Raw genomic sequence first — 23,645 nt, 5'->3', positions numbered from 1 at the left:
ACTATTACGCCGAATTAAAAGTATTTAGTTGTTAAAACTATTTTTTATTCTTACAATTAATATGTACAGTTAACAATATCAAGTCTTCAAAAGTTCACAAAACCATAAATAAGTAAGAAGCAATAGTTAAAACTACGGTGTCGTTGAGGTGCTCATCGATATCAGTTATGTCGATGTTTTATTTTGTTAAGCACCAGTTTTTTCCAGAAAAAAATCAAGATATAGTTTGGCAAACCATTTCCATCCGTAGAAAAAGGCGGTAATTTAAAAAAATGTCTCATAGAATTTTTTTATTTCGCGCATTTTTCTACTAACAAACTGGGTTTGCCAGAGTATACATATACTTATTACTGAAGTAAAGGCAACGCTAAAGTGTATAAATAAATGCTTACTTAAAGTTCGTCATATACAAAATTTCACGCTTTTTTCTGGAAGGCAAAGGCGCTAAGTTTCGACTGTTTGGGCGCACTTGTTATAGGGGTATCTGCACCATTCAATTCATCGCCGAGTTTCCTCTTTTGCCCGCTTTCTGGAGTCCCGTTGATGGCACCGTTTTTACCTTGAAGAGTCTTGAAGGTTCTAATGCCAAGGCGGCTAAGCTCTGATGGAGTCATCTCGGGATTTTGCGATTCTAAGTTGGATTTGTTTCTTGAGAACCAGTCCACGAATGTTTCGCCTTCTTGAATGGTTCCTGGCTGAAATGTAAGGATTTAAAGTTAAATGATTCCTACTAATGCAACGAATCTAGACATCCTACTTTAGGCTACAGACTGCCAAAATAAAGTTTATCTAAGGGAACTTTGCACCGACTTGAACAGAGCAGCAAGTGTGGGAGGGTCATTATAAATAAAGGTCATATTTTATTGCCACAGAGTTAGCTTGGTCTTTCTCATTAGAGTGAGTGAATTTTAACTCGTACACATAGAAACACACGTGTTTCAATACTCAGGTTTGTTGAGGTTTTAGTAATATGGTCTTCGGTTACAAAGATTTATCCATGAAATTAAACAATTTAAACAGATCTTATGGCGTATAATGAAATGCTATATAAGAATTTTAGTAGTCATAGCATCCCTCCTAAGGCGCGCACACAAGAAAAAGTAGCAGTTGAATTTGAATCAATAGTGTAGAAAATAAGGTTCAATTTCTTTTGTTTTCAAACGGAACAAACTAAAGAAAAAAAATGTTCCCATTGGAGATTACTTAACATTTAAGTGAAGTCATTATAACTATAAGTTAACCGTCGGCCATTAGAGCAAAAATTACAAATTAGCCATCATTGCCTACTTACGTCAGTATTTTCCGATGGTTCGGTTGAGTGCACCTCCACCAACGTTCTCTCGGTCAAGCTGAGCGGACTCTGCACGCTTTTAGTGGCTTCTTGTTGCTTTTTGAACGGATTCCTGACTCCGGCCGGCGATGATTTAATTGGCTAAGAAATAATTTTGAGGTAAGTGTTTGTCACAGATTAAGTTATGGATCGTGTCATTCACGATTGTGTCTTGACTCGTAATGTCATGTTATTAAAGGTTAGATTTGAAAAATCTACGCGTCATCATGGATGACACGAACTATATTTAAGGATGGAGTTCCATGTACACTCAAGCGTTTTTAGTATCTCAAACAAGACAAATGTATGAAACCCGCCGCGCTTAATCATACATTGAATTAGTAATTACAGCCTAATTTGATCTGAGGTAGGTATACAAGAAAGCTTATTGCAAACATTCAACTGATTTGACCCTTGACTCCATCATATGGAAAATTCTGATTGACTTCGATTTTGACACGAATGGTATTTGTATATCGTAAGAATCGACCTAGCCCCAAACTGGGCAAAGCTTATAGTATGGTACTACGCGACGATATACATACGTATATAGATATACATAGAAAACAACCATAACTCGGTAAAGTGGGTGATAGACGGGCGAGTAAGTTCGCGAACTTATAGCTCGACGACTTTTTTCGTTTGTAAAGTACGCGTACTTAGGGTGACACACGAGCGAAAAAAAAAGGTCGTCGAGCCGTAAGTTCGCTAACTTACTCGCACGTCTATCCGGAATTTTTCAAATATCTGTGTTCATCACACAAATAAATGCCCTTACCGGGATACGAACCCGGGACCATCGGCATCATAGGCAGGGTCACAAGGCCAACCCGGTCGTCTTTTATGACGTCACTAATATTAAACATTAACGAAAAGGTTATTTTCTTCAGATGATTTTTGTAACCTGTAAGATAGTATATACATACCACAGGTTTGATAGGTGCAACCGTTTCGCCTTTCCTCTCCTTCGCCTTCTGCGGTATAATGAGGCTCGCATTCAGATCCTGTTCCGAGTTAGTGACGTCATACGTCTCTTGAGTATCCAGTTCATTAAAATGCTTTTGAGCTACATTCATCTTATCGGCATCTCGCTCCCACGTTTCTGCTAAATTAGCTAGTTTGTCGGCTAAGTGAACTCGGCCGAGCCGAGAAGCGTATTTGGCGGCAAAAGGTACTAGGCGATCGTCTTTTAGTAATTCCATTAGTTCTAACGCACGTTGTTCTATTTCACTCCGGCAGGCGAGCTGGGAAATATTAAAAACGTAATTAGATACATTTATTAAGTTTTCTGTACAAGCGTAGTTACGCTCTCATTTTAAAACGACTGGCTAGATTTCTCTGAAACTGTACTTACAATAGGATAAGGTATATCTAGTCCTGTACATAATTAGTTTATGTAGCTTCAGATACCAAAGTTAAAAAAATACAGAGAATTTGTTTTTGCTCTATTTCATTTGTTTATAAATTGGAGCTAAACTAATTACACGACTAGATAATACCCCATTTTATTACATGAGCAAAGTTTCATTACAATCCAACACGTAGTTTTAGAATGAGAACGAAACTCCTTGTATGGGAAGGTGAAATTCGGCTGAGCTTGCCGGGGACTTAAAGATGGTAATTGTAGCTCTGAATCATCTTATAAATGTATCTTTAAATTTTTGTTTTCTTGTAATTTATTTGTGTAAAGAAATGATTTTGGTATCTTATCGATTATCGATGAATCAGGTAATGCTCTTAACTGATTTCATGCTCGCAATTGAAATACCTATCTATAAGTCGTATCTCATGGTATCTCTGTCAATGTTAACGCCCTAACTGACAGTTTATTCTCCTTTTGGCATATGTACATAGCTGAAAAACAAGGCAGCAAATGCTGACCTTTGAGGTAATTCAACCCAAAGGTGAATCAAGAGCAAAGCAAAGGATTAATTACGTCCCGCACGAAAAACATTATCATGTTACTTGTTTTAACTGATATTCCAAATCAGAAACAAAATGTACACCTACTAATAAGCCCCAAACTAAGCAAAGCTTGTAATTGTACTATGGGTACTAGGCGATTATATACATATGTATTGTATTTAGATAAATACATATTTATATACATAGAAAACACCCATGAGTCCGAAACAAATATCTGTGATCATCACACAAATAAATGCACTTACCGGGATTCGAACCCGGAACTATCGGCTTCACAAGCAGGGCCAGTACCCACTTGGCCAGACCGGTCGTCAAGTACTATAGGCCAATTTTTATGTAGGTACTTACCGCAAATAGCTTCAGAGCAGCTTCCCTCGCCGTCTTTATGTTCACGTCGGCGCTCGTGTGCGCCCACCTGACGAGTTGCTCCTCACACTGCCCTTTCTCGGTGTCCAACTCGCAGAGCGGTATCTAAAATAATGTATTGAAATACATTCAATATTTGTAATTGTAAGTGAGAAATGAGAAATGTTAGTGCAAAACACATAGGTACAATATATGTGCCTTTGTCGTTTACCACAAGGACGAGATTTGCTTGTATCTTTATACGAATAACCTGTCAAAGCGTCCTTATGGCAAGCGACAAAGTGGGACTTTTTGTTTGAAACGTCACATATACGTAGGTTTAAACACTATAATAATAAATAAATTATTTATTCACGAACAACTTGGATCATTTTGTGACAATTTTTATCCTAAAGCTAATGTTAGTATATACAGATTTTTCCAAATAACCAGTTTCAAGAAAATTATGATGTTCACTTTATGCGTATTATGTCTGGTAAAAAAGGGTTAAAACCCAAAGCTATGTATCAGACATAGTTCGTGTCACGATGACACGCAGATTAGTCAAATCTAGCCTTTAATAACATGACAATACGAGTCAAGGCAGACTTCGTGAATTTTAATGTTCACTTTAATATGAACAGGGTGTTATAGAGTACATAGATAATACCTGAATCGCTAACTCCGTCACGATGGGCTTGGGTATCGTCGGAGGGAACGACGTGCCTCTGCACAGGATAGCGCGGACCGTTTGAGTGGGCTCACTGATCTGTAAAACAGGGAAACCAGTAAATAAAGAAACATACAGACAGTGCTAATTCATCATCATCCACGATGACGTGCAGATTTGTCAAATCTCAACTTTAATTACAATACGAGTCAAGGAGTAATAAATAACATGACAATACGAGTCAAGGTACGCGCTTTCATGAATGATACGACCTATATACGAAATCCCTTCCATTCATAACTACAATATTGCGGTTTGGTAGAGATAAATGGAAACTTTTCTAATCATTTATGCGTGAATACATTTGGTAGAAAAGATAGGCATTAATTACAAAGGCTTACCGATACGACGAACCACGAGTCCGAAGCTCCCCTCGAATGCGTGTTAGTATCACAGACGGGCATCCATACGCCGCTAGAGATGTCGTACAGCCGCAGTATCCCGGTATTGTCGTATGCGACCGGCGACCCCACGTCGGTGGCGCCGATCCAGGCTAGTTTGGCACTTGGGGTTAGAGGCACAGGGACTGTTTTGCTTCGTATTTGACGACCTGGAATATAACATTACATACTTTAAGTAGAAAGTATTGTTGCTTGCGTGGAGTCAAAATTGAAGTTGTAAACGATAGCAAAGGTTACCTTTTAGTATTTTGAGTGTGTAAGTGAAAAACTGTAAAATTCACCAATTTACAATTGCGTTGTTTCCAATTTTTTTGAAACGCTTGGTACACGTTCTATATTAACCAAACGATGCCCTAAAATTCAATGTTTACCCTAAAAACGGCTTTAAATATGTTAAATTAACAAAATATATTTTAACACATGACTTCGCGCCCAAAACGCTCTTTGAAAATTGTGTGACGTCATAGTTTACGGTATGACACTTAACTATGTACATACACAAGTAACACCAAGGCCTACCGTTGGCTATTCTCAGTACAAAATTGGATACTCAAGCCATAGCCATTTAGGTAGTGGCCAAGTTGTGTATGCGTGCGTGTGGGTTTTTAACCAACTAATAAAATATATTTTCTGCAATAGTTGACTTATTTTATATCATAAAGTATTCATTATCCATTAGCATTTCCATGATGATAATTTTTAGTGAAAATATCAAAGCTTCACTTAATTTCCAACCACCAAAATGGCTACGGCTTGAGTATTAAATTTTGTACTGAGAATAGACAACGGGGGGCCTACCGCGAAAACCGAAAATCGCATATTGCGGGAATCTTTCTCTTTTACTCTCACTAAGACGTTTAGAGTGACAGAAAAAATGCCCGCAATTGACAAACTTCGATTTTCGCGGTTATAGCCCAGTGTCAAACCGAGAGTTGTGAGGTCATCAGAATCTTCAATGTCGTATCGACTTGGGTCACAAGACGTCTGTTAAAAGATATTTTAAATTCAATATTTACAAAAATATGCTCATTAGAGGTTCACTAAAGGTAGTTTAACATGTTCTTATAATCCATAAGAATTTATTGGGATACAATTCTGCCCTAAGATCTGTTCAGTCAACCGTCTCCATATGTCAAGTAAAACGTAGTGATTATATGCTCTTTGATGTCAAGTGCGACTTTAAGTATGGACGCTTGACAACGTATGTCATGCTAGTAGGTCTGGTTTATGGAAGGTAGAGGCAAGGAACAGAATCTCTTTAGGCAGAACTGTTGCAAAAGTGTCCAGCTGTCAGCTATAAATAATAGTTCCAAATCTCTCCAGAGTAGCGCTAGAGTAGCTAAGAACCTAGGCGTTATTGTCGAAGTGAAGTGCGCTGTCTATGATTAAAAAAAATTCTCAAGTATTCTAGGTATTGTAGCGCCACCTAATCATGTTTTTTTGTCGGACAGTTTTTGGTATATGGAGATTATTTTCCTTGCCTTTACCTTCAATACTCTGGTTGGATCGAGTGTTTTAATTACCAACTTAGAATTTACCAAGCTTAACTAGCGTTACTTGGAAATGACGTATCCAATCGTAATCCAAAGCTGGGCATTCAGTTGATTCATAGTATTACCATTCATAGCCACGATGTCCATGGCAAGATGTTGGTCGGTGGCCCCCGGGTCAGTGGAGTGGTACACAGAGAACACGGTCGTGTTAAACGCAGCCAGCGACACCACGGGGCCAGCTACAGATATAACCTGCAAAAAAAATGTGGAGGGATTCTAATCAAACTGACTTTGATTGAAATCCGTAGCTAATAAAATTTAAAATTAAATGTACATGAATGAGTGAGAAATATTTCGCATCACCAAATGCTCAATAGATTAATAATAAAAGGGAGTAAACAATAATTGGACGTCTATTCCAACTACTTATTATTACTTTTTATTTACTTCTCGATAAGGCCCCGTGCCTTGTTGAAAAAGCGGCCAAGTGCGAGTCGGACTCGCGCATGAAGGGTTCCGTACCATTTAAGACGTATTAAAAAAAAATCTACTTACTAGATTTTGTTCAACATTTTACCACTTTGGAAGTGTCTCTCGCGCAAACTATTCAGTTTAGAAAAAAATGATATTAGGAACCTAAATATCATTTTTGAAGACCTATCCATAGATACCCCACACGTATGGGTTTGATGAAAAAAAAAATATTTTAAATTATATGACGTTTTAAAAAAAAACTACTCACTAGATCTCGTTCAAACCAATTTTCGTTGGAAGTTTGCATGGTAATGTATATCATATATTTTTTTTAGATTTTTCATTCTGTTATTTTAGAAGTTACGGGGGGGGGGGACACACATTTTTTCACTTTAGAAGTGTCTCTCGCGCAAACTATTCAGTTTAGAAAAAAATGATATTAGAAACCTAAATATCATTTTTCAAGACCTATCCATAGATACCCCACACGTATGGGTTTGATGAAAAAAAAATTTTTTTTTAATTTTATGATGTATTAAAAAAAAAACTACTTACTAGATCTCGTTCAAACCAATTTTCGGTGGAAGTTTGTATGACAATGTATATCATATATTTTTTTTAGTTTTTTCATTCTGTTATTTTAGAAGTTACGGGGGGGGGGGGGGGGGGGGACACACATTTTACCACTTTGGAAGTGTCTCTCGCGCAAACTATTCACTTTAGAAAAAAATGATATTAGAAACCTCAATATCATTTTTGAAGACCTATCCATAGATACCCCACACGTATGGGTTTGACGAAAAAAGATTTTTTGAGTTTCAGTTCTAAGTATGGGGAACCCCCAAAATTTATTGTTTTTTTTTCTATTTTTGTGTGAACATCTTAATGCGGTTCATAGAATACATCCACTTACTAAGTTTGAACAGTATAGCTCTTATAGTTTCGGAAAAAAGTGGCTGTGACAGAATCGGACAGACAGACGGACATGACGAATCTATAAGGGTTCCGTTTTTTGCCATTTGGCTACGGAACCCTAAAAATGGCTGACGAGGCAAAGTACTAGACGATGAATCTATCTTAATCTGACATTAAGATAATTTGGTTCCAAAGGCATTCGCAGGATGTATTTTCTTAATATTGTACCATCGAGCATAGGTACTTTTAAGTACTTGCAAGAAGCGCAACGAACCCCTTAACAGACGCGATATCGGATACGCGATATCACAGAAAATGTTGACATTTGAAACTGCTGCGACTCGAGAAGTTAAACAACTAGTTAATAAACTGACCTGTCTCTGCGTGCCCATCGGCGTGAACAGCCGCAGCAACCTCGCGTTAGTCGCACACGCGACGACGTCGATGCCGGGCGTGACGCATAGGATCTCTTCCGTATCCGGCATTGATACACTGCACTCCTTATTGCTACCCACCAGCGATATACATACAAACTTTCTTATTGCTAGCTTAGACTTAAACCAACTAACAACCTGACCTGTCTCTGCGTGCCCATCGGCGTGAACAACCGCAGCAACCTCGCGTTAGTCGCACACGCGACTACGTCGCTGCCCGCCGTGACGCACAGGATCTCTTCCGTGTCCGGCATCGACACGCTCCATTCCTTGCTGCTGCCGACCAGTGATATGCATACTATTTTGCTGAAAGGCATAGATATTTTGTTAAAAAAAAAACTATTGCATAGTTTATCTATAATAATCACCATTAGATTCCACTATACGTGTCTTATTCATCATGGGAGTTGGCATTACACATAATCCCGAAAACTCTGAAGTTCTATGCTACCAACAAAAAAAAATTATACTAGTAGTTCGGAATATTAGTAAAGTAACTACAATAGAATTAATGTATCATAGATACATAGTATGAATATCCCATTTCCACTCGCCGGTGAAAAAGTGACGATTGCACCATTGAATTGTTTGTATAAATTAGATTTGTCACATCAATGACATAAAAGGAAATTAGTATTAGAAAACCCACATGCAAGGAAAATTCGCCCTCAGTCATAATTATTGACTTTGAGATGAATGCACAGTGTTTCCCATATTATGTATTCTTAAGGAAAATAACAACTAAGCCAACTAAGGAATGAATAATACGGATTTATTTTCGGAAGCTGGCACAGAATTTGATTTAAAATATTAACAGTTTAGTACACATCACCAGCTGGCCATTATAAATTGATCTGTGTACTCATAATGAGGATTAAACACGTGATAAAGCTCCAGAAACTGTTGGAATTTACTGAGACCATCGAGCTTCGAAGATAATCTCTTGCGTTCTTGCCTTAATGAAGTGATAGAGATGGAGATAGGTATTTAACACATATGATATGTTCCGTTTCACGTCCGGGATTTTAATTCGTCCGTCCACTAGTCTATGTAGTCGCTCCGCCCCCACGCTATGGCGTATCAGGAAACACAAAGAATTTTATTGGAAGGTAAAATTCTCATATTTATTTTGATTTTCGATGTTCATGTTAAGCTTAAATTAACTACATAGTTACTAAAGCGTCGTACATTTTTCCAGTTCATCCTCTGTAGTAAATAATTTAACAGTTTTAACCCTATCAGAGTGCCGTATAAACTTTCGTTGTAAATATAACATACTAGCTTTTGCCCGCGACTTTGTCTGGGTGGAATTAGTAATTTGGGTAGGGTACACAATAAGTGTATCCAATCTGGTTTTTATAGATTCCCCATACAAACTTCCTTGTTTGAGCAACTATAATGCCTAGATAAAAAATAATCGCAATCATTCAAAATGAGCGTATGTGTCATCAATTATCAGGCGATGCATCGCAATTATCTCAAATACCTTTATTCCAAACCTGCTCCAATATATTTATTCCACCCCGCTGTTCATTCTCTGAAAGGATAATTTCCGGTATAAGAAACTATCGTATGTCCTTCCCTGGGACTCAAACAATGTCTATACCAAATTTCAATAAAATCGGTTCAGTGCTTTAAGCGTTAAGAGACTCACGTAGTCTTTTTCCTTTATGAAAAACGAATTATCTAACTTTCCTAGGTGTTTCACAGGCCAACACCAGCTCGCTCGCCGACCGGCTGGCCATGTGTGGTCCTTGTAGTTGTTGAGATTGATCCCATGGTGTAGGTTGGTGTCGTGGAACTCTACGTAGATTGTCGACTCCCCGTTTTCCATCGTTTAACTTCAGTTTTTCCCTTAATAAAAAAACTGTATGTAACTTACCTAGGTGTTTCACAGGCCAGCACTAGCTCGCTCGCCGACAGGCTGGCCATGGTGTGGTTCAGGTAGTCGTTGAGATGGATCCCATGGTGTAGATTGGTTTCGTGGAACTCTACGTTGATTGTCGACTTGCCGTTTTCCATCGTTTAACTTCAGTTGTTCCCTTCATAAAAAAAACTGTTTGTAACTTACCTAGACGTTTCACAGGCCAACACCAGCACGCTGGACGACAGGCTGGCCATGTGTGGTTCAGGTAGTTGTTGAGATTGATCCCATGGTGTAGGTTGGTGTAGTGGAACTCTATGTAAATCGTCGACTCGCCGTTTTCCATCGTTTAACTTCAGTTGTTCCCTTAATAAAAAAAACTGTATGTAACTTACCTAGGTGTTTCCCAGGCCAACACCAGCTCGCTCGCCGACAGGCTGGCCATGTGTGGTCCTTGTAGTTGTTGAGATTGATCCCATGGTGTAGGTTGGTGTCGTGGAACTCTACGTAGATTGTCGACTCGCCGTTTTCCATCGTTTAACTTCAGTTGTTCCCTTAATAAAAAAACTGTATGTAACTTACCTAGGTGTTTCACAGGCCAACACTAGCTCGCTCGCCGACAGGCTGGCCATGGTGTGGTTCAGGTAGTCGTTGAGATGGATCCCATGGTGTAGATTGGTGTCGTGGAACTCTACGTAGATTGTCGACTTGCCGTTTTCCATCGTTTAACTTCAGTTGTTCCCTTAATAAAAAAAACTGTTTGTAACTTACCTAGGCGTTTCACAGGCCAACACCAGCACGCTCGACGACAGGCTGGCCATGTGTGGTTCAGGTAGTTGTTGAGATTGATTGATTGGTGTAGGTTGATGTAGTGGAACTCTACGTGAATCGTCGACTCGCCGTTTTCCATCGTTTAACTTCAGTTGTTCCCTTAATAAAAAAAACTGTATGTAACTTACCTGGGTGTTTCACAGGCCAACACCAGCACGCTCGCCGACAGGCTGGCCATGGTGTGGTTCAGGTAGTTGTTGAGGTTAATGCCGTGGTGCAGGTTGGTGTCGTGGAACTCTACGTCGATGGTCGACTCGCCGTTTTCCAGCGTGTGACAGCGGACTATGCCGATATCGTTCCAGCACATGTATCTAAAATAGTAAAAACCATATGCAAGCATCAGCAGAAGTAAGTATACCTACATATTTGAAGTAGTTACATTATGGCGGCGTTTTTAAATCTATGGGTCGCGAAGCTTCTAAAGTGATACATAAGCGAAATATTTTATACGTACTACGGGGGTTGCGTGATGTCATGAAAAAGTTTGACAAACACTGCATTATGGTGATTGATTTACAAGGTGAATCACTTTGTGAACGCCCGATCTAATTTGTAGGTAAATATAGTTATAGTAATAGGGTGGAAATTCTATGGACATTGTGATCGATAAATTGTACTATGCTTGGAAAATGGTTAAAATAATCTAATTTTGAGAGGATTGTTCACATTATTAAACTAAACTCGGTCTTCATGTTCTCTCTCTAAGACTGGCTAAAGTAAATATTTACATCTTGACGCGCAAGTACCCGCACTGTGTCTGTGTCGAGTGAGATGTGGTTCAAGAGAGAGAATGTTGGCAAGAGCTTAGCAGCTAACATCAAATTTTCTTTGTATATGCAAGGTTTAGAGAGCTTATCATATAGGCCGTAACTCTCTCTTAAGAGCCCTTAATCCTTGGAGCGTTCTCCGATTTCACGAAATAACGCTCGATAGATGGCGTTGGCGCTCGGTACGCGAGCGCCGGCAACGCGACGCGCGTTTCAATGCAGACTAGAATAATCTTGATATTTTTCAATATAATTTCAAGCAAAATTAATTTTAGTGCCATATGATATCATATGGGCACTCTTTATTTTATTGTATATGCACAGTAGTTTTTTTTTTTATGTACACTACTACTAAGTGTACAGACTACAGAGTGTACTATAACCCTTGCTCTTTATTCTGTCTCTTTCACACCAATGGAAAATGAAGAAGTTAGGAAATGACTGCAGGTATAAATAAAGTATATTAGTGCGATAGAGAGACAGATAGTGTTTCGTTGTCGTATCGTAAACGATTGGCATGTTGGCCACACACTTGCTTAGTGCCTAGCCAAAATACCAATCGTTTGCGTATATTAGTGCGATAGAGAGAGAGTAGTGTTTCGTTGTCGTATCGTAAACGATTGGCATGTTGGCTACGCACCCATGATACCTAGCCAAGAAGCCAATCGATTGCGCATATTAGTGCGATAGAGAGACAGATAGTGTTTCCTTGTCGTATCGTAAACGTTTGGCATGTTGGCTACGCACCCATGCTGCCCAGCCAAGATGCCAATCGTTTGTGCATATTAGTACGAGAGAGAGACAGATAGTGTTTCGTTGTCGTATCGATTGGCATGGTGGCTACGCACCCATGCTGCCTAGTCAAGATGCCAATCGTTTGCGCACATTAGTGCTATTGAGTTTCAGTGTTATTTGAAATCACGTTAGGGTTTGTATTATTATTTTTGACCCGAATGAAGTCCATCCAGGTTCTTATGATGGAGTCAGGAGTTGGTCACCAGAACTCCTAATCTACTCATTATAATTCCATCGTGCTTGGACTCAAAAGATTTGCCCTGACGAAAACCATCGATCTAGATGAGGTCCAGGGTCTCATGACGGAGTCAGGAGTTGGTCACCAGAACTCCCAGAACTCCTAATTTACTCATCATAACTCCATCGAGTTTGGGCTCAATAGACTTACTCTGATGAGCACCATCAATATAGATGAAGTCCAGGGTCTCATGATGGAGTCAGGAGTAGGTCACTAGAACTCCTAATCTACTCATTATAATTCCATCGTATTTGAGCTCAATAGATTTGCCCTGACGAGTACCATCGATCTAAATGAAGTCCAGAGTCTCATGACGGAGTCAGGAGTTGGTCACCAGAACTCCTAATCTACTCATTATAATTCCATCGTGTTTGGGCTCAAAAGATTTGCCCTGACGAGTACCATCGATCTAGATGAAGTCCAGGGTCTCATGATGGAGTCAGGAGTTGGTCACCATAATTCCTAATCTACTCATCATAACTCCATCGTGTTTGGGCTCAATAGATTTGCCCTCACGAGCACCATCAATCTAGATGATGTTCAGGGTCTCATGATGGAGCCAGGAGTTGGTCACTAGAACTCCTAATCTACTCATTATAATTCCATCGTGTTTGGGCTCAAAAGATTTGCCCTGACGAGTACCATCGATCTAGATGAAGTCCAGGGTCTCATGATGGAGTCAGGAGTTGGTCACCAGAACTCCTAATCTACTCATTATAATTCCATCGTGTTTGGGCTCAAAAGATTTGCCCTGACGAGTATCATCGATCTAGATGAAGTCCAGGGTCTCATGATGGAGTCAGGAGTTGGTCACCATAATTCCTAATCTACTCATCATAACTCCATCGTGTTTGGGCTCAATAGATTTGCCTTCACGAGCACCATAAATCTAGATGATGTTCAGGGTCTCATGATGGAGTCAGGAGTTGGTCACTAGAACTCCTAATCTACTCATTATAATTCCATCGTGTTTGGGCTCAAAAGATTTGCCCTGACGAGTACCATCGATCTAGATGAAGTCCACGGTCTCATGATGGAGTCAGGAGTTGGTCACCATAATTCCTAATCTACTCATCATAACTCCATCGTGTTTGGGCTCAATAGATTTGCCCTCACGAGCACCATCAATCGACTTAATCTAGATCGATGGTACTCGTCAGGGCAAATCTTTTGAGCCCAAACACGATGGAGTTATGATGAATAGACTAGGAGTTCTGGTGATCAACTCCTGAGTCCATCATGAGACCCTGGACCTGATCTAGATTGATGGTGCTCGTCAGGGCAACTCTATTGAGCCCAAACATGATGGAGTTATGATGAGTAGATTAGGAGTTCTGGTGACCAACTCCTGACTCCATCATGAGACCCTGGACCTCATCTAGATCGATGGTGCTCGTCAGGGCAAATCTTTTGAGCCCGAACACGTTGGAATTATAATGAGTAGATTAGGAGTTCTAGTGACCAACTCCTGACTCCATCATGAGACCCTGGGCCTCATCTAGATCGATGGTGTTCATCAGGGCAAATCTATTGAGCCCAAACACGATGGAGTTATGATGAGTAGATTAGGAGTTCTGGTGACCAGCTCCTGACTCCATCATGAGACCCTGGACCTCATCTAGATTGATGGTGCTCGTCAGGGCAACTCTATTGAACCCAAACACGATGGAGTTATGATGAGTAGATTAGGAGTTCTGGTGACCAGCTCCTGACTCCATCATAAGACCCTGGACCTCATCTAGATTGAAGGTGCTCGTCAGGGCAACTCTGTTGAGCCCAAACACGATGGAATTATAATGAGTAGATTAGGAGTTCTAGTGACCAACTCCTGACTCCATCATGAGACCCTGGACCTCATCTAGATCGATGGTGTTCGTCAGCGCAAATATTTTGAGCCCAAACACGATGGGATTATAATTAGTAGATTAGGAGTTCTGGTGACCAGCTCCTGACTCCATCATGAGACCCTGGACCTCATCTAGATTGAAGGTGCTCGTCAGGGCAACTCTGTTGAGCCCAAACACGATGGAATTATAATGAGTAGATTAGGAGTTCTAGTGACCAACTCCTGACTCCATCATGAGACCCTGGACCTCATCTAGATCGATGGTGTTCGTCAGCGCAAATCTTTTGAGCCCAAACACGATGGGATTATAATTAGTTGATTAGGAGTTCTGGTGACCAACTCCTGACTCCATCATGAGAGCTTGGACTTCATCCGGGTCAAAAATAATAATGCAAACCCTAACGTAATTTCAAGTGAAAATGCGTTTTTCAGAAAATCGCAGCCAAATAACACTAGACCTTACTCATAGTGTTGTGTTCCTGCCGGTGAGTAAGGTTGCCAGAGCTCAACGAGGGGCGGGAGGGGGTTAGGGTCGGCAACGCGCATGTAACTCCTCTGGAGTTGCAGGCGTACATATGCGGGCCGTATGCTTGTTTGCCACCGACTTAGTATTAAAAAAAAGTAACACTGAAAATCCATCAATAAGCGAGTCTGTTAGGCATACTGTAAAAAATGAACTTTTATTAAGATTTTCTAATCGCAGTATATAGCACTTCTCGGAACTCCGTAGCTGATTACGATCGCAACGAATGCCTGACAATCGAGCACAGGTCCGTCCTCTAAGCGCGCTCCGCGCGGACTGAGAGCGGGGCGTCGCTGCTGCGTGATTTATACGTGTTTTAAAAAAAATATAAATTTACGGCAATGTAGGTCCCATTGTTACGATTTTTTATTTATAGGTTAACATAAAGTTACAGTTTGCTATAATATTATTTTTAAAGCAAAATATGCGTACAATTTGCGGAAATAAAATATAATAAAACCCTGTTTTCGCCAAATAAATGAAGAAAACTCGGAAGGTATTTTATCAGTTTTTTCAAATGAATCTTCCATTGTTAATCATTCCAGCCCCTCGTACGAGATATGTTGAATCAAATTGTAGTCATTCATGTACCAAATGATCCTTGTTTATAGCAAAATTGAGAACCGAAACGCCACATTCTCACTGCAAAATTTGGAAAAGACTCCCAAAAAACCTCATTAAAAAAGTGGTTTAAAAGAGAAAATGAAAATTTGAACTGTTGGAGCCCCTAGTTTAGGAAACGATTATTTAAGTACGTTATCAGTTTTTGAATAAATACTAATAGTTACGTCGTAATCTTGAATGAAAAAGGAAGCATTTTACAAAATACGCTCGTCTGTAGGAATAAGGCCTCTTAAGGTTACATTGCTCATTACAATCAGTAATGTTCTTCGTATCCATTCTTCCAAGATTTATTAGTCAATACTTAAGTGAGTATTATTGCCTTAGATATTTACAAATGTTCTATGTGTCCAGCGGTCGCAGAAAGCTGGAAGGTTGCCTACGGCGGCACAAAGTTACTTCCAAATTGCTTAGCTAGGTGAGTAGTAGATATGAACAGTTCTCATACCTGTGCTCTAAGTGTCCAGGGGTCGCAGAAGGCTGGAACGGCGCCTGCGGCGGCACTGTGGTCGCCGCCGGCTCGTGCCGCGACACGGGTCGTGACTCGTCTTCGTCTCTCACTGTCCCCAACCCTAGCGTTTCATTCTTAAGCTTCTCTAACGATATCGCGTTGTCATCGTCGTCACTGTTGTAGTTTTCGATCAAATTGTCTAAGTCGTTGTCTGAAATAATTTAATGTGATTTTAAACAAAATATACCACACGGTTGTTGAGGAGGATAATGTTTAATTGTAATGCCTTATTGACAATCAACAACAGGTTACCGTTTGCTAGAAAACGTCCTAATGCTTGTAAAATATGTACTCGTAAGTTGTATGGTATTGAATGATATTGATAACTGTCTTGCTAATATGTAATATATAATACTGAATCATAAAGCTACTTTCATATACTCAAGTGAAATGATAGATATAATACTCTTTTTTGGCACACCTCAGTAAAAGATACAGCTTAAAGAAAAACAATTGACTAATGATAGAGGCAGACAACAACAGGCGGTGGGGACACATTTTTTTTCTTTCGGAGCGATTATTTCCGAAAATAACCACTTTACCAAAAAATTGTTGTTGGAGACCCTTATTCCTTTTTGAAGACCTATCCAACGATCTCACACTATTGAGATAAAGCGGAAAAAAAAAAAACAATTTTGCATAGGAGATGCCGAATTTTAGCTTTTTCAGCTTTCTAGCATTAACAATCACAGAGCAAAGCCTCGGACAGATATACAGACGGACATTGCGAAATTATAAGGGTTCCTAGTTGACTACGGATCCCTAAAAAGAGTAGGTGTTGCAAATAAAGTTATGAAGCCTTCTTTCATACACACATTTACGTTGAGGCCAAAACAAAGACTCCAGTTTATCTCTCGCCAAATCGTTATTAGTTTTTTTGCTTTGGGACGAATTTTTCCATATATTTTTTACGAAACAGACACATTTTAAGGGATTTATTATTATTAATAAATTATTTAGGACATTACAATATTCACAACGCCGGCTTCGTCAATATATACACCGTGTTTTTATTGAACATACGGTAAGTACGATTAAGGAATTTAATGACATAGTTAATTTTCAAAAATAAAATTTATTTTTATAAAAAGTAATTAAATGTTGCATATAGCGTTGTAAGAACACGGGCATTACATTTAATTCAACCAAACAATTGAAAACTATGACATATCAATGTCATTTCGAACATCAATCTTCCGAGATAGTATTTACGTTTAGTAGCAAATGTACACACTCGTACTAAACACTAATCAATAAGTAAACAGGCCCTAAGGCAAGTTACGAGTAGACAAGATACGCTCGTGAGGGCCTTATAAGATAAAAAGAAATTATTGATTATCTCCGAAATGGAGTTAATTAGAATACCGGTGTCTTTGAGAACGTTACTTAATTTAAGCTCAAGAATGCACCCTTGAAATTAACGGAAATACAAAAAACACGGGGAATATATGTAAACAAGCAAAATCATCCACAACACGCTAATGATGCACCTATGCTACAAAATATACATATAGACCGCGGGCCAGGCTTAAAAAAGGCTAGGCGCCAGTTCAAAGAAATCTTCCTAAGAAAAATCATTTTTAAGACATGATCTTCTGAGTTATTTCAACTTAACAGATTAAACATTAAAGGTACTAATGCCTGGCGTAATAAAAATAATTGTACCATAGCGTTTTTTCTTAAAAATTAGATCGATAACTTGAAAAATGATAACGCCTGCGAAATTGTAATAGCAAACCAAATATAAAATAAGTAAAACTTGGAAACCAGAAATAAAATTGCTCATATTATAATTGAATATGAAGGTACAAAAAAGGTACAAACATTTGGCTTTTATAGAATTTATCAATAACCACGGGAACATAGCGTAATAAAGTACACCCGCCATTCTGACTGTCAGGATGGCGGGTGTACTGTTTTTTGATGATAACTTTGTGTACCGTGAGGTACAACTATCATCTGACAAAGTATCAAACGGGAGGCGATGACAATTATTTTTACGTGTTTCGGTAGCTGCCATTCCTCAACATACCAACGGAGCGGCAGCTAACGTCCACTAGGGTTCATCATACATAGCCGTTTACCACTAGGGAGGCGATTGGTCATGGAAATCTGTTCCTGGCTCGCGGTCTAATTTTTTTTTATACGATGTCAGTGGCAAACAGGCGTACAGCCCACCTAATGGTAAGCAGTCTCCGTATCCTATGTACCTATGCCTGCAACTCCAGAGACACAGACATCCGCTGTGCTGTGCCCTACCACACAAAACAAGATGACATTCACAATGCCCATCCCTCTCTTTTGGACATAGTTCAAGGACGTACCCGGGTCTAAAATATCCACAACACGTTTATAGTGCTAATGACAGGTGAAAGATCTTAATTTTACCCTGCGAGTAAATTTGAAGGTCGTTGGCATACAGGTGATAATGCGAAGTAGATTTGTGGTAATGGAATTTATAAATATTGAAAATAGTAAGGGACCAAAACACGCTGGAGAAATGATTCAGCTTTAATGCATGTAAATGTGAAACATATGTCAACTGTTAGAACCTATGCACACCGCGTTTCTTTAACGCACCGTCGACGCGCGAGTGTAATGATACGCACGCGAGTCTAACACAGTTTGTAGATTTTAAGCGCCAATTAGATCTTCCCTTCCCGATATCGCCTGATAATCGTTTTCTGTTTAAAAAATAGTTAACAGTGGTAAAAGGTGGGGAAAAAATTCCCAGTAGTTACCACTGGTAACAACTTGGTGGTAACTACTAACTAGTAGGAATAACCCGTTTGATTCGATAGGTATACTCGTAATATCGTTAAAAGCCTGAATCTATGCAAACAAACGATTTTATCGCTAAAAAGGCAAACAAACTGCGCCATGGAATGAAAAATACGCTGTCGAAGGTGCGTTAAAAAACGCGGTGTGCGAGGGCCCTTATATTGTTAGAACTGATGATAACAAATTCAATAATATTTTAGTTTCATATGATGATATATCAGATAAATTAGCTATAATTGATCTAAAATAATATACAAACTTGTTCATTCTTATATAGCTTTTTTTTATTGAATAAAATAAAATCATGAATGGAATATATTTATAGTATATAAACCTACCATCATCAGCTCTCTCCACCATTTCAACATCATCAGGCGCATCAGCATCAGCCTTGCTGTCCTTGCCATAGCAATTCATCAGTGCACCCAATTGCCCGGACACATCGCAATATGCTAACACACCATTTCCTGAAAAAAAAGTAAGTATTTTAGTAACAAGAAATGATTTTCTTAAAAATCGCAAACAGCATCACCAATAAAACATTAATATAAGTACCTACCTTTTGGGTTCCATGCCATAGCTGTAACATTATGTGATGTGGGATGGTCAATGATGCCCATGCATGTACCGGACTGCACTTCCCACACTGCTATCTGACCTGCTATGGTGCTTGCCGCCAAATATTGACCACAAGGTGAAAACCGGCATTGGGAAATTGCACATTTTATCTGAAATATACAATAGCAACTTAAAATCACAAAAAGTCATAAAACAAATGCATAAAAATCCTGTCTTATGTGTCCTTTACAATACAATATTTTATAGGGAAGAGTGAATGAATATGTATTCTAGTGAGCATAAATATACTTTGGGCATAAAGTCCATTGAATTGTAGGGAGGCCCCACCTGCCCCCCCCCAAACTCTTCCTTAACTAGAAATCCCTCAGACTTTGTGACCAGACTAGATATTTAATTTGTTTTTGTGTTATTTAGAATTTTACGAGTTATGTAACAGTCTATTGCAAAATGACTGCATGTGAAACTATATAAAAGTTAGTCAAATGGCACTAACTGAGCTGTGTGTGAATGTCATCCTTTGTCCCCAAGTCTCATACTCCAGTAAGGTCACTTCCCTGTTGTTGGGGTAAGCCAGGTACCTGCCTTCAGATGGCTCAAAATCCATGCGACCTGCAGTATTGTGTGATATTAATTTTACTGATACTACATAATGAACCTTTGTCGAAATGAGTACGTCCAGAAAAGCATCATATATTTATTTTATTTCGGAGCATTCCACAATGTCCCATAGAAATCATCAGGTGAGGATATGTTTGTACCATACACTTACATTGGCTTGCAGGAGAGTAAAAAGACGCAAAAAATAATATTTTTCGAAAAGCTTTATAGTATTTAGGAGATATTCAACTTATTTCTAGACACATGTGTTTACTTTTTATACCATACAAATATTTTAAATATAGTGGTAGTTATGAAGTAAATAAATTTTTATTATTGCCTTATCTGATGTTTTGGATATTTCATAATTTTTGTGATAATTTTCTGTCAACGGATTTTAAATATGCTTTAGAAAAATATAGATTATGGCACATTTTTGAAAAAGATTTTATTTTAAACCAATGAGTGTCAATTATAATATAATCATTATTATGTTTTGTTTGTGTTTTTTATTATGATTTTGTTTATCAATGGATATAGCACAAATAGAGTGGTGTGCAATATAATAGCAGTACATAAGAAAATGGAAATTAAGGGAAAACTATAACTTTAGATCAATAATATTGTATCTTTTTATATAATTATTCTGCTTTACTGGATATTGTTTTAAAATTAACTGTAACCTTTACTTAAATGATATTGTAAGTAAAAAAAAATATCATGACAATCGGCTGTTTTCACTAAGTTGCGGAAACTCCTATAAAAACGTAAAACCCTACGAAAAAAATACAATTGTGTACTATAGTTGTAATTTAGAATGATTCCTATTATTTCCGATAAAAGCTTCACATCTAAACCCAAGTCATCCAGAAAAAAATAAACTTTTCTATAAGATGGTCTTCGTCGCAGAGTGTACTGCTATTATATTTATTATTTATTAATAAAACTTAAATCTATCATTACAGGTTTAGCCTAATGCGATAGATAAGCGACAAACCAATAATCAGAGTTATTGACTATATAATTATAAACTTATAATATAATAATAATAATAATAATAAAGACGTTTATTCAAAAAGTTTAAACATAAGTACATAATAAAAGTACACAATAATGCTTAGAAACTAATTGAAAGGGACGCAATGGACGCTGTTATTCTGCCACCGCCGTATTTGTACATCTAGCTAAGGACAGCAGAAACATTAACACTATTACATTTAAGGACAGGATAGCAAAACCGAACAATACGCAGTGAATACAAAAAAAAAAAAGATAACTAAATTTAAATATCTATAGAGCAGGTCATTCAACCAAAAGTGTATGTTACTTCCTTTTGGAGGTCCAGTAAATATGCCTTGCAACGCAGTTTGAAAACCGCCAGGGACTTACTGTTAACTACGGGTGGCGGCAAATTGTTCCAGCATTTAGACGCAGCATAGTGAAAACTGCCTCTAAATGACTGAAGCCGAAATAGTGGAAGGGAGATACGCTCTTGTTGCTCACGCAAACCTTTCAACTTTCGGTTAGGCTTCCATTCAAGTTTACGCGCGAGATATGGTGGAATGCCAGATTGTTTAAGCGTAAATACCATAGCCGCAAGCTTTAATATTCGTCTATTTGACATATTCAGCTTACCAGCTTTATTGAGGTAAGGGCTAATATGTGAGCGACGAGGGATATCTTGACAGAAACGCATGCATGAATTTTGCACACGTTGAATCACTCGTTCTGTTCTTTTTCTTATGCAAGGCCCATATACAACGTCTCCATAATCCAGTTGGGATAAAACTAGTGCATCTGACAAGCGTTCGCGAACATTTTGTGTTAGGTAGGGTCTAAGCTTATATAATGATTTTAGTGCACCATAACATTTTGGTATTTTGGAATTTATATGAGCTTCAAATCGAAGCGTTCAAACTTAACCTAATGTTATCATTGCAGCCTTTGTGAGATCATTCAGAGAGCATGTAAATATGTCCAACTTCAACGCAAGTTTATTAATAGTGCGAATGGCCCTCGTTAGCGGGGCTTCCCTCAGCAGTTTTGTGCGAGCAAGGGGTACGGCCAGCAGCGGTGGGCGGCGGCGACGCCACACGTGCCGGTCCGGCACGTACAGCGCCAGGGCGTGCAGGACCCTGGGGTTACACAACTGGCCTCTCATCACCCTAACTACATATGAAGCGAGGGCAAGTTCCGGCCTCACCTCTAGCTTGCTATACCCTATCATTCCCAGCATGAACAGTGTGGGATACAGCAAGGGATACCCCGGATATACGCCATATAGCTTTAAGTAAAGGAGCCTAACATATTTATTTTGAATGCGTTCCATCATGATTTTGTATTTAGCTTCGTGTGGACTCCAAATTACCGTGTTACATTCAAGGTGACTTCTCACGAGGGCACTCAACTGTATATTCTCAACCAACAAAATGCGAATTTTCTGAAGATTTTCATGTATAGGATTTGTTTAATGGAGATAGTACATAGGACCTAGTAGTATACAGTAAAATAATCATCAACTTGAAACATTGAAAAAATGTAGTGGAATGCCCCTTTCAGATATATTGACTGAGTAAGATGCATTCAAATGAGAAGCAAGGTGTAAAATATAACTTATATGCATGAAGATTGTAAGACATTAAGTACTTACACACAACTTTAGCCGAGTAAAATGTATTAATTTTAGGAACACAAGCTATTTCTTTGACCATTTTCTGTGTGTCAATGTCCCAAATTCTTAGCATGCCATCCCCACAGGCTGTGGCTGAATATTTCATTTGTGGACACAGCGCTATACTGAGGACTGGACCTTTGTGTTCAGACATCACAAATAAAGGAGCACCTCCTTCTGGACTGCATATTTTTGCTTCCATGTTTTCTGATGTACAGCCCAATGCCTAAAAGTAGCAAAATATAGCATCAGCAGTTTCTTTTATACACTGTTACATGCTTGGTAATAATTACAAGAAACTTATAGTGCAACTCACCTCAATCTTAGTGCTTGTCATAATTTGTGTGACTGATGCAGTAAATCTAGTAACAATACCGTCTTTATCGAAAGCCGGGAATGTGTAAGCTTGTACAGCATGATTGTCAGTAGCCACATACAGCCTCTTGTCTTTAAAACACACAGCTGTTGCGCTCTCGCCAACGCAATGGGAATTAGGATCGTCATCTTCAATGTCAACCCATATTCGAACATCTCCGTCATTGCCGCAAGTAATTATATGCCTGAAGCGTAAATATATTTATTTATAATCCAAATATAGTATTGAACAAAAGCAATAGAAATAAAAACTCACTGTCCGTCTTCAGTATAGCAAACATCCGTATGACCCTCTGCGTGAGCATATCTAAGAGGTCTACTATCTATTTTCATGTTTTAATTTCACTAAATGAATCGTGAATGTGATATATAAATCCGTAATTAAACTATTTTAACTTGCACAAAATACATGAACAACCTCAAAACAAATCAACTGAATTTGACTTTGACGTTTCATTTGGCGGGAACATACCTCACTCATTTCAGTCTGTTTGAGTAGCTGATAAAAACGTTACAATAATTTCGAACTACTTGAATAGGACGTGTGGTTTTCCTTCTCCCATGTACTGCGTTTCCCCCACAGATTATTAATTAGTTA

At 38.7% G+C, this 23,645-nt stretch overlaps 1 protein-coding gene across 1 annotated transcript; it reads right to left on the bottom strand.

Annotated features, from left to right (window-relative positions):
* Positions 1-19: 19 nt before the first annotated feature.
* Positions 20-23,620, bottom strand: LOC133519156 (WD repeat and HMG-box DNA-binding protein 1). The gene is made up of 17 exons (XM_061853115.1): positions 23,304-23,620; positions 22,989-23,232; positions 22,652-22,898; positions 19,898-20,013; positions 19,385-19,553; positions 19,164-19,292; positions 15,982-16,195; positions 10,872-11,054; positions 8,232-8,354; positions 7,989-8,028; positions 6,351-6,477; positions 4,673-4,881; positions 4,272-4,370; positions 3,605-3,727; positions 2,257-2,574; positions 1,292-1,432; positions 20-695 (listed from the first exon to the last, which is right to left on the bottom strand). Exons 1-17 carry the CDS (start codon positions 23,378-23,380, stop codon positions 417-419), a joined length of 2,838 nt encoding a protein of 945 aa, XP_061709099.1. The 5' UTR covers positions 23,381-23,620; the 3' UTR covers positions 20-416.
* Between the last annotated feature and the right edge of the window lie 25 nt (positions 23,621-23,645).

The sequence above is a fragment of the Cydia pomonella genome, chromosome 6 (assembly GCF_033807575.1).
Source record: "Cydia pomonella isolate Wapato2018A chromosome 6, ilCydPomo1, whole genome shotgun sequence".
Classification (NCBI taxonomy): domain Eukaryota; kingdom Metazoa; phylum Arthropoda; class Insecta; order Lepidoptera; family Tortricidae; genus Cydia; species Cydia pomonella.
This window is presented reverse-complemented; position numbering and strand designations above follow the sequence as displayed.

Excerpts from the sequence above, each read along its gene's own strand:
- LOC133519156 (XM_061853115.1), bottom strand. The coding sequence starts at position 23,380 with ATGAAAATAGATAGTAGACCTCTTAGATATGCTCACGCAGAGGGTCAT. Across the intron at positions 20,014-22,651 it reads TTACTCGGCTAAAGTTGTGT|GTCGCATGGATTTTGAGCCA; the intron begins GTAAGTACTTAA and ends ACAATACTGCAG. Across the intron at positions 6,478-7,988 it reads CGATGGGCACGCAGAGACAG|GTTATATCTGTAGCTGGCCC; the intron begins GTCAGTTTATTA and ends TTTTTTTTGCAG.